Source organism: Rhinoderma darwinii, chromosome 11 (assembly GCF_050947455.1).
Source record: "Rhinoderma darwinii isolate aRhiDar2 chromosome 11, aRhiDar2.hap1, whole genome shotgun sequence".
NCBI classification, from domain to species: Eukaryota; Metazoa; Chordata; class Amphibia; order Anura; family Rhinodermatidae; genus Rhinoderma; species Rhinoderma darwinii.
The window spans coordinates 49,260,018-49,276,111 of record NC_134697.1 but is presented as its reverse complement, the minus strand read 5'-3'; the positions used below and the strand labels follow the sequence as shown (position 1 = coordinate 49,276,111).

The 16,094-nt window shown below is 43.9% G+C and overlaps 1 protein-coding gene across 1 annotated transcript in view; it reads right to left on the bottom strand.

Annotated features, from left to right (window-relative positions):
* HECTD2 (HECT domain E3 ubiquitin protein ligase 2) overlaps positions 1 to 14,883 on the bottom strand; it is a 90,152-nt gene extending 75,269 nt beyond the window's left edge. Inside the window, exon 1 of the mRNA XM_075841252.1 lies at positions 14,531 to 14,883. Coding sequence (XP_075697367.1) covers positions 14,531 to 14,692 — 162 coding nt within the window. The 5' untranslated portion in view covers positions 14,693 to 14,883. The remainder of the gene's footprint in view (positions 1 to 14,530) is intronic.
* Positions 14,884 to 16,094: the final 1,211 nt, after the last annotated feature.

The window sequence follows — 16,094 nt, the reverse complement described above, 5'->3', positions numbered from 1 at the left end:
TCTGTCACCAGATTTTGCAGCCCCTATCTGCTATTGCAGCAGATAGGCGCTGCAATGTAGATTACAGTAACGTTTTTATTTTTAAAAAACGAGCATTTTTGGCCAAGTTATGACCATTTTTGTATTTATGCAAATGAGGCTTGCAAAAGTACAAGTGGGCGTGTTTAAAGTAAAAGTCCAAGTGGGCGTGTATTATGTGCGTACATCTGGGCGTTTTTAATACTTTTACTAGCTGGGCGTTCTGATGAGAAGTATCATCCACTTCTCTTCAGAACGCCCAGATTCTGGCAGTGCAGACACAGCCGTGTTCTCGAGAGATCACGCTGTGACGTCACTTCCCCAGGTCCTGCATCGTGTCAGACGAGCGAGGACACATCGGCACCAGAGGCTACAGTTGATTCTGCAGCAGCATCAGTGTTTGCAGGTAAGTAGCTACATCGACTTACCTGCAAACGCCGATGCTGCTGCAGAATCATCTGTAGCCTCTGGTGCCGATGTGTCCTCGCTCGTCCGACACGATGCAGGACCTGTGAGTGACGTCACAGCGTGATCTCTCAAGAACACGCTGTCTGCACTGCCAGAAGCTGGGCGTTCTGAAGAGAAGTGGATGATATTTCTCGTCAGAACGCCCAGCTAGTAAAAGAAGAAAAACGCCCCGATGTACGCACATAATACACGCCCAGTTGTACTTTTACTTTTCAACACGCCCAGTTGTACTTTTGCAAGCCTCATTTGCATAAATACAAAAATGGTCATAACTTGGCCAAAAATGCTCGTTTTTAAAAAATAAAAACGTTACTGTAATCTACATTGCAGCGCCGATCTGCTGCAATAGCAGATAGGGGTTGCAAAATCTGGTGACAGAGCCTCTTTAAGTTATTCATTAAAATAACCCAAAAAGTGCTACAACATAGAAATATTAATTAAAAAAAACTGGCGTGAACCTAGACAGGCCAGGACGCATTCCTCCAAGTGCAGAATGCATGGAGCTGCATGCAGTCACTGACAGCAAAGCATCAAGCTCCATCTCCTCTCCCAAAAGTGGTCAGAGACCTCCTGCCAGGCAGAGGAATCACATAGCAGCTGTCGTATAATCACAACCTACATGCATTGATCACTGATAGTGAGGGGTGGGGCAGGACGATGGCAATAGAGTGCTCTTATGTGGCTTACGGTCAGTAGGGCATCTGGGAATATAGGGGATGGGGAGGCCTTGATGCGACTGCTGGGCAGAGGGTAGACTGAGGGCAGTCCTGCTGTGACTGCCTGTTAATTGGGCAGGGGGAGGGGTTAGCCCTGCTGTGGTCACTTGTAGAATTAAGAGCCTGCTCTGACTACTGTGGAAGTGGGAAGTGAGAACAAGGGCCACAATTTTTACTTTTACAATTAGAGGGTAGTGGGGGCACTGCTGTGACTACCGTTAAGGGAGGGTCAAAAACACAAATGACATATGTCCTGGCACTCACATCTCGATGCACTGAATTTACTGCTCGTTTTTTTTTTTTTCTTTTATTGTGCATATGCTACGCCTCAACCCGGTTGTGTGGACCGAGCCCTATTAAGATCTGGCTAGTAGACCTGGCTAGACCAGGCTTAATTTAATATAACTTGAATTGCCATGTAGCACAGACCTTACCGATACAAAAAAAAAAAAAGTGGCATAATGCAAATAATTCCAATATGATTTACAGAGGGAGGAATTATTTTGAGCGTGTGCCGATATCACTGAACTAAAGATTAAAGCCAAAAACATCAAAAGATTGTTTTTCCAATACGAAGAGATCAATTGGCTTTAAAACAAAGAACAACTTAAAGAGGCTCTGTCACCAGATTTTGCAAAACTATCTGCTATTGCAGCAGATCGGCGCTGCAATGTAGATTACAGTAACGTTTTTATTTTTAAAAAACGAGCATTTTTGGCCAAGTTATGACCATTTTTGTAGTTATGCAAATGAGGCTTTCAAAAGTCCAAGTGGGTGTGTTTAAAAGTAAAAGTCCAAGTGGGCGTGTATTATGTGCGTACATCGGGGCGTTTTTAATACTTTTACTAGCTGGGCGTTCTGATGAGAAGTATCATCCACTTCTCTTCAGAACGCCCAGCTAGTATCATCCACTTCTCTTCAGAACGCCCAGCTTCTGGCAGTGCAGATCTGTGACGTCACTCACTTCCTGCCCCAGGTCCTGCATCGTGTCGGCCACATCGGCACCAGAGGCTACAGTTGATTCTGCAGCAGCATCGGCGTTTGCAGGTAACTAGCTACATCGACTTACCTGCTAACGCCGATGCTGCTGCAGAATCAACTGAAGCCTCTGGTGCCGATGTGTCCTCGCTCGTCTGACACGATGCAGGACCTGTGAGTGATGTCACAGCGTGATCTGGCAGAAGCTGGGCGTTCTGAAGAGAAGTGGATGATACTTCTCGTCAGAGCGCCCAGCTAGTAAAAGTATTAAAAACGCCCCGATGTACGCACATAATACACGCCCACTTGTACTTTTACTTTTAAACACACCCACTTGGACTTTTGCAAGCCTCATTTGCATAAATACAAAAATGGTCATAACTTGGCCAAAAATGCTCGTTTTTTAAAAATAAAAACGTTACTGTAATCTACATTGCAGCGCCGATCTGCTGCAATAGCAGATAGGGGCTGCAAAATCTGGTGACAGAGCCTCTTTAATGGAGAAATAAATGCTTATTTCTCGAACTTCTATTTCTATGGGGGAAAAATACAAGAAAAAAAAAAACACAAATCGAAAGTGGTAGCTTCCAGATAAACGGCTCCATTACGCCTACAAACATCTGCCCATTGCTTTCAATGAGTTTTACGATGTTTTGTTCCCACGAGGTGTAATTTTAGGCGTCGCTGTCAAAAGACGGCACGTAAAAAGACGCCCACGTCAAAGTAGTGAATGTCACTTCTTGGGACGTTTTTGGAGCAGTTTTTCATTGAATCCATTGAAAAACAGCTCCAATAACGTCCGTAAAATACGCCGTTAAAAACGCAAGTAGTTACAAAAAAGTCTGAAAATCAGAAGCTGTTTTCAGGCAAAAACAGTTGCGTAATTTCAGACGTATTTTGTTACTGCGTGTGAACATACCCTCAAAAAGAAGCTCCAAATTCATTTTCAGCTTTAAAAATGCCTGAAAATCAGGTGCTGTTTTCCCTTGAAAACAGCACCGTATTTTCAGACGTTTTTGAGTTTGTGTGTGTACATACCCTTATCGAAAATGTAGAGGCGACGTAAAAGAGAAGGATCCTGAACAGGGAATCCTTCTCTAATAAACCAGAAAGCAAGGCATAGCGAGGACTTCCAACCTCAGGAGCTCTCTCTACAGGAGCAGTGTCCTTTGTCTGGTGAAACCACAGTAATTTAAAATGAAAATGTAACATCTATTAAGTACAGTTTACAGGTACTTGTCTCTATATATAAAAAAAAAAAAAAAAAGTCTAATAAGTCTACAGTATTTACATCAGTTTTCCAATAACTTTAACTAAAACGTGACTAATTCTTCATTTTGAGCACCCTATAGGTCAGCAGCCTAGATCTCAGCATCCCAATCGATGTTCAAGCCTTGTTGGACACGTCCTTTTACAATTTCTTAAAGAGAACCTTTCACCTGCCCATACATGTGAAGCATGTAATAGGCAGGGCTGCGCAAACCCCGTCTCACTTGAAATTATTTTTCTAACTTCCTCCGTTATTTAGATATCGGTACCGGTAGATTTGGTGCCCAATATGTGAATAACCCCCTGAACTGTCAATGGGGCGTTTAAATGGCAAGGGGGCGTGTTAATATCGCTGTGACGCTGTCCAGTCAGCTACGGACAGTGTCACAGCTGCTTGTGCTGTGTGATTTCTCTCGCAAGATCACACAGTGTTTTCTTCACTGTCTGACGAGAGCTGAAGAGCGAGAGCGTGCATGCGCACCCGCATACAGCTCCGATGCCGCTGCAGAGGATACTCCCGCCGCCACGGAACAGAAGTATTCACATTCTTCTTCTCCTCCTCCTCTTCTGTTCCGTGGCGGCGGCAGAGCAGAGCACACAGTGTTTCCTACACTGACAAAAGATGGAGAGGAGATTGCCCTGCTCGCATTCAAAGTCTATAGCAATGACGAAAGTAGAAAATCGGTAGGGGTTCCAGCGGTCGGACCCCCATCAATATAGCACGTATCACCTATCCAGTGGATAAATGCTTTAGGATGGCATACCACTTTAAAGAGGTTGCCCCATCAGGGTAATCCCTATCCATATGTCAGATCAAGGGTAGGGACATCACGTAAGGGAAGGGGACCTCCTCGCGGCCCCCTGTATTAGCCAGTTACAGCTCTTGCTCCGGAGGACTTGCTATTACTACTGCTTTGCCTATCCACAGCTTCCTCCAAGGCTGTTCACCAGGGATTTCAGCAGTAGTTTGCAGTGATCAGCTGATTGCCGAGGGGGCTTTCTTCTGAGAGAAGGATAACTCCAGTGAAAGCTAGGCTTTCCCAAGCAATCTATGCAACAAAATTATATAGAAATACCCCATTGATAAATACTTCTGAAAGCGGTATTCTCCCCCACTAGTCCAGGTTTGCAACGCTGCAGCGATCACGTCCTGACATGTGACTACGGCAGCCAATCACCAGCTGCAGCAGAGATGTCAGTAAGGTCTATGCACCGCTGTCAAAGATAACGGGAGATCACGGAACCGGTGGCGTGATATTTCAAATATCAGAATTTGTTATGTGTAACCTTGTACAGCATATCTGACATTTTTATCTTCTAAACATGCATGAAAAAGGAAACCTCACACACAATGTCCCTCTTTGACCACCCAAAAAGTTGGGAGGTGTGCAACTACACACAGGGATGTACACGCAGGAGGTGGGCTGTTAATTATGTTCCTTCCTAAAAGATATACAGTTAGGATTCTGAAATAGAGTTGTTTATTCATCACAGCTATAACATTTTATCGAACAGCCAAGAAATGTGCTTGTTCTTCTTTGTATATTTATACTGTTTTTATTGGATAGAAAGACTTTTATTAACAGACTGCTCATGTCTGTGCCCTAGAAGAGTCAAAACCGAAATAAAATACATTACTCGCATTAAATACTGATACCTGTTGCGAGAAATCTATTTTTTCTTGAATACAGCAGTTTCCAGCATGCCCTTACAACAATAACGGAGCAGGCCTTTTATGTGCCAGTTTCTCTAGTTATATGGCAGTGTGGCAAAGATCGCGTGCTACACTGCCTGCAGAGAAGCGAAGAACACCGAGAGGAACACAAAAGCTCCTGGTTGCACATGTTACTGATGAAGAAAACGAATCAGGTAGAAATTACGGTAACAAGTCTTCCTTTCAGAACACATTAAACAGAAGATGACGAAATTCATACTGTGCAAATCTACATCATGAGGAAGTTTAAATTGTGCAGTATGAATGAATGGGAACACAATGCTTTTCCCTTCAGCCCAGCAGGTGGCGCGGTGTTCATATAACGCAGCGCCACCTGGTAATGCGAAATCTGTAATTCTGAGAATACTCAATGGGCAGTCACAAAGGATGCCAGTGAAATCTTGAGTTAACATGTGAATGGTTACCTGAAGATCTAAGAAGCCAACTTTCATGAGTTACAAAACTTTAAAATGTCAAAAAGTTCACATGACCCATCTAGGCGCATTAACATACAAAGAACGCATACACTGTTCAGTCATGACATTAAAACCACAGGTGAAGTGAATAACATGAATTATCTCATTACAATGGCGCCTGTCAAGGGGTGGGATATATTTTAGGCAACAAGTGAACAGTTGATTCTTGAAGTTCATGTGTTTCAAGGAGGAAAAATAGGCATGCGTAAGGATCTGAGCGACTGACAGGGGCCAAATGGCCATAGCTAGACAACTGGGTTAGATCATCGCCAAAACGGCAGGTCATGTGGCGTGTTCCTGGTATCCAGTGGTTAGTACCTACCAAAAGTGATGCAAGGAACGACAACCGGTGAACCAGCGACAGGAACATGGGCACCCAAGTCTCATTGCTGCGCGCGGGGAGAAAAAGCTAGTTTGTCTGGACTGATCCCACAGAAGCCCAAATTGCTTAACAAGTTAATGCTGGTTATGATAGAAAGGTGTCAGATGCTGCGCATCTGTAGACTGGTCGGAGTGCCCATACTGACCCCTGTCCACTGTCCCTGTAACGGTTTTAAGAACATGACAAAGAGTTCAAGGTGTTGACTTGGCCTCCATAGTCCCCAGATCTCAATCTGATTGAGCATCTGTGGGACGTTATGGAAAAGCAATTAAGATCCATGGAGGCGCCACCTCACAACTTACATGACTTTTAGATTCTGCTGCGAACGTCCTAGTGCCAAAAAGCACTGGAAACCTCCAGAGATCTTGTGGAGTCCATTCCTTGACGGGTCAGAGCTTGTTTGGCAACATAAGGGGGACCTACACAATATACAGCATGTGGTTTTAATGTTATGGCTGAACGGTGCGTGAACTGTTTGCAAAATGGCACAATACCCCAAACAAAATACACAATGTTACTGGGATCCTAGATAAGACTGTTCACACCAGCTTTATGGCTTCCATGTACTGACTTATTATGAGGTCTGTCTGGTATCAGTCACGGTTTCGGTATTTAGGATGCCAAGAATAGTGCTACAGATTAACGCCCCCTTCACACGGCCGTAGATTTCAACCGTAATTACGGACTATAATTACGGACCCATTCATTTCTGTGTCTGGGCCGTAGAAAGCTTCCGTAAAAAATAGGACATGTCCTATTTTATGGACCGTGCTCCCATACTTTATAATGGGAGCACAACCTGCAAATGCAAATGTCCGCGGCTGTCTGCGATCACGTAACCATGCAGTCATCTGCGCTATGGATTCCATCAAAACAAACCCTGTCACAACGGTGACAAACAGAAACCATTAGCAGCGTTTCCGTCACCATTGAGATCAATGGTGATGCAAACGGAAGTGGAGGTTTCCATTTGCCTTTCCGTTTATGGGTTTCCTGACGGAAACACAAAGGAAAAACAACGCTGATGTGAATACAGTTCTGCCATGTGCACGGGGCCTTATGCCCCATGCACACGAAAATCCACAGGAGAATTGCAGCCCCACTCATTCCTATGGGGCCATGCACACGACCGTGGTTTTCACAGTCCATGCACGGCCCCGGAGCCCGGACCGCAGAAAGAACGGGCATGTCTTATTATATTGAAAATAATGGCCACGGCCATGTCTGGACAGCCCGCGATTTGCGGGCGGGCTCGCGGCTGTCACTTTGATGCCGGCCGACCTGAAAATCACGGCCGTGCACATGGCTACGGTTGTGTGCATGAGGCCTTACTATAAAAAAATAAATTAAAAAAAAAGTATTTACAAAATTCACAAACAAAACCAAATGATTGTGCATGTGTCCAGTATAGCGGCGGTGGGGATGACAGGGGAGTATTTATGGGCATGTTCGCTAAGAACACTTTCTTGGGATAGTTTGTTTTTCCAGCTTTGCAGGGCTACAGTTTCATGTTGGGGTGATGAGCGAACACTATAAATCAAGTACTGACTGCAGGAGAATGCCATCTCTGCTGCCCATAGCAACCCCCTAGAACGTTCCTACTACACATGGGACGCACAGGGAACATTAGAACTTCATCACATGTTCGTTACCACCCAGAAGAGCATGAACACAATCTACATGATTTTTTCAATCCAGTTTTTGAAACCAAAATCAGGAGTGGATTCAAATAGGAGAACCAGAATCCGTCATTTACACGTTCTCTCCCTGTATGATCCACACCTGATTTTGGCTTTAAAAACTGCATTTAAAAAAACCTGAATGTGTGAATACAAACAAAATCTAGCAGTTAGTTGCATACGATTAATCCCTTTAATTAATAGGATTTGGATTTACTTTATATATTACTTATCTTATGTCTGCAGAGTTTACACAGGCAAGGGTTTTTTGTTTTTATGCAAATACTTTCTTATCCACTCTCTGATTGAATTCCGCACTATTTAAAATATTTACGCTTGCGATCAGTAAATGAAAACCCATACAGATCTTAACCCCTTAATGACCAGGCCTGAAGAGGCGTTTAAAAGTTTATCCGACTTCTGAAATCTGAATAATGGCTGTAAATTAGATAGATAAGCGAAAGCAGCGGTACTTACCTATCCTTGGGCGGCACGCCCGGTGATTGTTTACATGAACGTAGCATGTCACCGCTGCAGCCAATCAGAGGGCTCAGTGGTCATGTGCTGTATTTCTGGCATTGTGCCAGAAATTATTAGTCAGTGCTGCCTTTCAGCAGCCATAACTTTTTTTTTTTAGCCGATGTGAACGTAGGACACCTGGTTTTATGGTTTTAAATTGTATTTATTTCCTGCACAGCTTGGAGGTACATAAATTATTATGTAACTTATTATTTTATTTTCTGTTTTTGTTTTATACCGTTCACATGTTACACCCTTTTATGTATGAGGGCTTGTTTTTTGGAGACGAGTTGTAGTTTTAATGGTACTATTTATTGTCTTATATAATGTCCTGTCATTTTTCCTGGTACTATTTTGGGGTACATGCAACTTTTTGATCAAATTTTATGCCATTTTTAGGGGGAGCTAAGGTGACAAAAAAAAAAAAACAGCAATTTTGACCTTTTTTTTATTATTTTTCTGCAGCATTCCTTGGTTAAATACCATTATATTAGAAAAGATTTTTTTTCATTACTTTAGGGGAAAGGGGTTTTTTTTGTTTACAATAATAAGAGACTTTAACGATTTGTTTTTTTACATTCATGAATTAGTCTCTATCGAGGACTTGAACAAGCGATCCAACATATATAGTTTGTACAGTATTTTGAGGTTTTTTACCTATTAGGTCCTGCCTAGAGCACAAAGATAGCACACCTAGGGCTTTCATTAAGCCCCAAGGCTGTAATGACAGCCATCTGCGCCCCGGAATTGCATCGCGGGCAGTGGCGATGAGCTGTCAGAGGGGACAACCCCCTCTTTTCAAACTATTTAGATGCCGCGGTCACTATTAACTGCCAGGTCACTAATAACTAAGTGGTTAAACGGCAAATGTCCAAGTTATCCCCGATCCCGGCCATTGTAGTGAGGTATCAGTTCTACGTTATAGCCGACAACCGCCGAGCGCGATCCATACTCCCCCTTGGCGGCTGTCACGTACAGTTACGGGACATGTCAAGAAGGTAAAGAGATGTTTTCCACTGTATCCAGTCTAGACAATCCTCTGTGAGCTACATTCATCAGCAGCAGATATTCTCTCTCCTGTTCTGATCATTTGCTACACTGTATCAGTGTAGGTAAAAATGTTTCCGTTTGGAGTGCAGGCTGTTCATCTTATATAGGATTTTCTAGAACATATACAATGGGGTTCACACACAAAGCGTCACTGTTCTCCATGGGAACCAATCAGAGTTCAACTTTTATTTCTAACTGCACTGTTGAAGCTGAACTCTGATTGGTTGCTATCGGCAACAATGACACTTGTCAGACAGTTGATACATGAGGCTCACTGTCTCTGCGGCAGCCATGGGGACAGGGCTCTCTATTATGCGAGGGTGAAGTGGTGGCTTCTATACTACAGATACCCTGTAATTGCCTCTCGTCTGAATCCTCCTTTAAGTGACTCATTATAGATTTTGCATTGGTATTAGAGATGTTATTTTCTTTTTTCGGTAGATGTGCCAGTCTAACACAGTCACTGGCTGGAAAAGTAGCAGCGTGATCCGCCGCTTTTCTCTGAGGGAGCCGCTAATATCGCATATAAACTGTTCTACTTGGTTGTACTTGGTAAAGCGAAAAAAGGAACACATAGTACCAAGTCCACATGCGAAGACAGAAGAGTACACACAGCGACTCCGATACTCTGCAGCTCATCTCGACCGTAGTCCGTACATTACGGTCACTTCCTTTTCATGGGAAATTACAATTCCCCTTGTAGCTTCCCAGTCTCTGACTGTTTTACCATACAGACTGGTGCAAAACGGCAGCCCGCAAATTCAGATGCAGAACACATGCATTTCACATTTGTAAATGAAGACATTCCAATAAAGAAAATATGATATGAAATTCCATAATATTAAGGCCTCGTGCACACTTCCGTTGGCCGTCGTCGGATAGCTTCCGTGTGCAGTCCGTTGTTTCACGGACCAAATAAAGTGTCAAAAACTAACAGGAATAGGACTTGTCCTATGTTTGACGGAACGGCCACACGGTTCCGTTAAAACAACGGACGTGTGCATGGCCCCATTGAAATGAATGTGTCAGGGTGCAATCCGTTAAAAAAAAACAGATAGCACCCTGACGAAAATAAACGGCTATTTTGACCATTGACGTTAATGGACTCTACACTAGATACAGCATAAACGTCTGATAGATGCGGGTCCCACACGTGGTTCAGTGGTTTCTGTAACGCTCATAGACTTCAGTATGAGACAGGTCTCCCTGTCCTCTACTCCCATTTGCTGCCTTTGATTCCAAAAAGGATCCGAGGTGTCCAAATATCCAACATCTATATTATATCCGGTTATTGGTCGGAATATGAAATGACTTCAATGACATAATTAGAATATAATGTTCCTAAGTCTGGTTTATGTGGGTCGGATCGCTGGGGCACACATCAATCCCTAGAATGAAGGGACCGCACAGGTGAAGAACGGACAGGATCGGAAGGGGCATGACGCTCTGATGAATGCAACAGACATTCTTATTCTAGGAATCGGTGGAGTTCTTGCCACCTGGACCCCACTGATACCATCGTCTGACACATCCTTATAGCATGTCAATAGATAGATTTTTATGGACAGTTAGCGGCAGCCAAAGTCCAGATCACTTGCGGTGGCCGACGGCAGTATTAATTTGCCAGGCATTACCAGCACAAACACGAGGCCATTGGCCACAGCACGCAGGCATGGTTTTGGCCGCATGCGGCAGCCGCTACGTGGGACAGTACCCTTACTGTATTTCCTACATGCCATTTACAATATTATCATCTAATACTTAGCGCCATACGACAAACTGGCACGTTCTCAGCATGTGTTCTTAATAACTAAGTGGCAGCTTGTTGTCAGAGAAATTTAAAAAAAAAAATTTCAGAAAGAAAAGCAACTCTAGAACAATAAAGAGGGGATAAGAAAAATGAAGGAAGCAGCAAGGGATATGCCCGCAGGGTGACACTTTAGGTAAACATGCTTTAGAGCAGGGGTCTCAAACTCGGCTGGGTAAGTGGGCCGGATATAGAAAAAACTAGAAGTTGACGGGCCGCATTTCAACAATCCAGTTTTCCAGTTTAAGTGTCGCTAAATGCAGTCCAGCCGCTCAGTTGGCAGACACACAAATGTCAAGATTGGGCAGCCCCTTTTAAGATAGTGCCACAGTGCCCTCTGTAGATAATGCCACAGTGCCCTCTGTAGATAATGCCACAGTGCCCTCTGTAGATAATGCCACAGTGCCCTCTGTAGATAATGCCACAGTGCCCACCCATAGATAATGCCACAGTGCCCACCCATAGATAATGCTGCCACAGCGCACTCTGTAGATGCTGCCACAGTGCACTCTGTAGATGCTGCCATAGTGCCATATATGGACAGTGATGTCAGGGACTTGCCCAGAGCTGGAGTCCCGGAGCAGAGCCGCTTCTAGCATTCTGCCTGGGACTTCAGCTGTGCTCCTGACATCACTGTCCAGCTCTGGGGAAGCCCTAGACATCGCTGTCCATATATGGACAGCGATGTCAGGGGATTCCACAGAGTCCCGGAGCAGAGCCTATACTAGCGCTCTGCCCGGGACTCCGGTTCTGGGGAAGCCTCAGACATAGCGTGTCCATATATGGACAGCGATGTCAGGGGGATTTCACAGAGTTCCGGAGCAGAGCCTATACTAGCGCTCTGCCCGGGACTCCGCTCTGGGGAAGACCCTGACACCACTGTCCATATATGGACAGCGATGTCAGGGAATTCCACAGAGTCCCGGAGCAGAGCCTGTATTAGCGGCTCTGTGTCCCGCTTGCTTGAGACCCCTGCTTTAGGGGATACCCAGATGTGGCAGTCACTCATCTCCGAGTGCAGGTCCGGTAATGACACCTGCATGTGATCAAGTTCTTGAAGTCTCTTGGAGGACACGGTAATTGGTTAGTCCACAGATTTGGGACACCGCAGAATGTGAATGGCTTTCTGAAGTACAGGATAGTTTCTTGTCATAAGTGTCCCAAGCATGTGGTAAATCGCAGAAAAAGTGAACCTACATTTTAATGCGGCTTTCCAGTCTTACGTAGATTAGGCTAATCAACATTATAATATGCTTTGTGTTTCAATTCCTCATCATTTTCCATATATCTGCTCGCTTTCAGTGAACGAAAACCTTCATGTTTACCTCCAGAGGCTGAAAACCCTACCTGACCTAGCCTTACAATGTATAGGTGCAGGTAAGAGCCATCAGTCTTGAGTCCTGTACTAATGTCTGTGTGTAGCCACAGGATATCCTAGACGGATACATGATAACAAACCTTCAACTGTGCGAGCAGGACAAGGTCAGCATTGGTTTTTAAAATTTCTTTATTTCCTGTTTAGTATTTAGCACCAGAATCTAATGTAGCGCTGTACAGAGAGTAATCATTTGTCGCTGTCCACCATGTAGCTGTGTGAACGGGGAGATCTTATTTCCCTATTTCAAACACAAATACACTAAGTAAACAAGGAAGTTTCAGTTCAATGACAGCAAGCAGAGATTTTTAAAATGATGTCATGTAATAGAAACAAAGGGGGGAGTTTATTAAACACTTTATTAAATAGTATTTTGGTAGGATCGTACACGATTTGCGACAAAATCTGCGACTTTTTTTAACGTTTACGTTGTGTGGCACGGTTTAAACAATGGGTATGACTTTTCAAAAGTCCAGGGCTTCTCATGGGCCGACAATTTTATCGCGATTTACACCAAAAGCTGCCGTCACTTATGCCATAAAACTACACCCGTAGCTGGCGCAGATTTCACTTTCTAGTCCGTGGACACCCAGAGATGCACCTAATTTAATAAGTAGTATGTGCCTCTTCATAAATCAGGCGCATTTTACTCCAACTTATTAAAAACCAGTCTTAATAAACCCCCCCACCGCAAAAATTTTTTTTTAGAAAGTTGCACATTTTTTTTATTACCCAACAATAGTCTATATTTACAAAATATTGGACAACCCCAATGATCGCTGGGGGAAGCTGCGGCCAGCCACACACGTTAATGGACATCCATGTAATGCAAGGATAAGATTGGTCTGCCACGGCAGCTCTCTGCTCTGGCACATAAAGGGGGGTCCCAAGTTGGGACCACCCTCTATGATGTCCATATGCCCTATGGTTTATCTTTACCCATGCCAAGCATAAGAACCAAACCAGCGATCACCTGCATCAAACAATTCAATGCAAACATACAACTTGTTTAGACACTTTCAAAGTAAATGCCTGTCATATGTCTGTTAACTTCTATTAGTAGGAGCAGTGCACATGTAGCAGAGTTGGAACGGTTAATTTACTTTTTCTGTGTCTTGTAATAACTGGGGACATATAACATAACAGATATACCCCTAGTCTTATGAAAATCTACAAAACAGACATGCACTGTATCAAATCACAAACTCAGCTCTGCTACATCTCCAACATTATTATTATTATTATTAACCAACTGTATAATATTCATTTTAGAAAATATGTGCAATTTCTTATCTTTGATCATGGGACATATTTTATAATATCCGGACGTGATGTGGTCATTTACATGCAGGGACATTTTATAAATGATGGGAGACAACTCTGCTATTCCCCATAATAAGACTATAATCATAGCGACCGGATGGCACAGGCTCATGTCAACCTTCATCCACCTTCCCTTTCGGACCGCAGACAACATCCGAACAGCATGGTGTGCCAGCTATTATCAATAGTGGCTGTCCCGTCTACCAGATGATGTACCCAGAGCAATATTTATTCCAAGGATAACCCCAAATATATATTAGTAGAATTAAAGTCAGTTATACTTCTACCATAAAAAGAAGCACTACACAAAGTATAGGGGATACAGTAGTGATCATGGGGGCACAACAGCGAGCCTAGACGGCTGATAACAGGGAGCGATAGATTGCATTAAATCATTCAGAAAATGGAAATAGGACTAGATAATAAATTAATAAAGCGGATTTTCTGATTTGAAATATAAGTCACCAGTAAATGTAATAATTTCCCCTTCTGACAACTTGACAAAACTTCAGTGCAGGTATCTACCCAGCTTTCCCAGACTCCTAAATGTCAAATCTCCCAAGTTCTGAAGCAATACAATCCATATATATATAGATATATCTCTGGAAGGACTCTAGTAAAGCTGTGACAACCCTATAGGAGTTGCAGTGGCACGATGCTGCCCGTCACCCAGCTTTCCCAGGAACAGATAAGATTTCTAGGTGTTTGATTCATTAGAGGACGGACTGGTTCACAGTCATGCAGATGGATAGTTACCCCAGAAGAAGCCGCGCTGGCTGCACACAGGATGGGGGGCAGTTTGTCCCTCTGTTTCTCCTCCTGGGATCCCAGCTGCTCCTCTTCTATCTGACTTTCCGCAGACCCAGCAGACATTGAGCTCTGCAGAGACATCCTCATCATCACAGCAGCCGATCTCATGCACAGGAGCTGACCATCCAGGAGCACAGAGGAGACCCCCTCGTAGCCAGTCCTCCACCAGGCAGCATGTCACCAAGGGCTAGCAGCAGCAGGCGACCAGCAGCTCCCCCGTGGGGCACATCCAGCACTCTCCCCCTCATGCACGGAGTTGCCCATGAAAGGAACTCTGCTCTCACTACACTAGATCCCAGCCAGCAAGAGGACCCCCGAGATGACGTCATGACCACTTGATCAGTCACATGACCACATGGGCGGGGTAAAGCTGCTGTTGTAGTTACGTGTTTATGTGAAATCTTCCCACATCAGCAGCTGATGGTCTGCCAGCTGTGAGGAACTACAGCGCCCAGCATGTCTGCAGCTGACAGGCCACGCTGGGAGTTATGGTTCTATGCTGGAGAGCAGGGCATGCTGGGAGTTGTAGTTTCACAACAGCTGGAGTCAGCGTTTCAGCATGCAGACCACTGTTCTAAGAATTGTAAGGCGGACAGCAGGGCACGCTGGGAGTTGTAGTTTTACACCTGCTGGAGACTTTCAGGATGCAGACATGTTCTAAAGATTATGGGGGTGATTTATTAACACAGGCGATTCGGATGCGCACACTTCATAAATTAGGCGCATTTCTGTCCGTCCGTGCACCAGAGAGTCAAATCTACAACAGCTATGAGGTGAAATAGATTTGCGCTATAATTTACGCTAGTTTAAAGCGTATATTATAATAAAATTGTCAGGCCCTCCGCTATACTTCACCGTCATTTAGAAAAGTGTCGTGAGCTAATGAAACCGCACAAAAGGCGCAATTTTCCTGCAAATTTATGACGTTCATGACTTTTCTACGACATAAAACTATGATAGAAAAGGTAATTAATTCTCCCAATGATGGCATGATGGGAGTCGTAGTTTTACAACATGATTATCAGGGCTTGTAGTGTCATATTTTTTGCTTTAGAAGAAACTGTTTAATGTTGCGGCTGGAGATTGGTTTTGATGATCGCTCCCTTTACGGGGTATTATCATGGACCGCTTCATATATATCTGATATTTTATCAGTTTATTAGGCTTTATTTTTATTATTACAAGAAGAAAGTTGTAAGCTGCGTGTGTAGCAGAGCTGTGTGAATGTGTGTAGCAGAGCTGAGTGAATGTGTGTAGCAGAGCTGTGTGAATTTGTGTAGCAGAGCTGTGTGAATTTGTGTAGCAGAGCTGAGTGAGTGTGTATAACAGAAAAATATCCCCCCATATCCAGGGCACAAATGTTCTGATATATTCGATGTAGAAGTCCTGTCCTTGCCTGCTGATCTCTAACGCCGCTGCTCTAGGGGTAAGTATGCTATGTATTTCTGTACCATTGACAGGCAGTTTATGGTTTTACAGCTGTTGTCCTATAATGTCAATCCCTGCATGT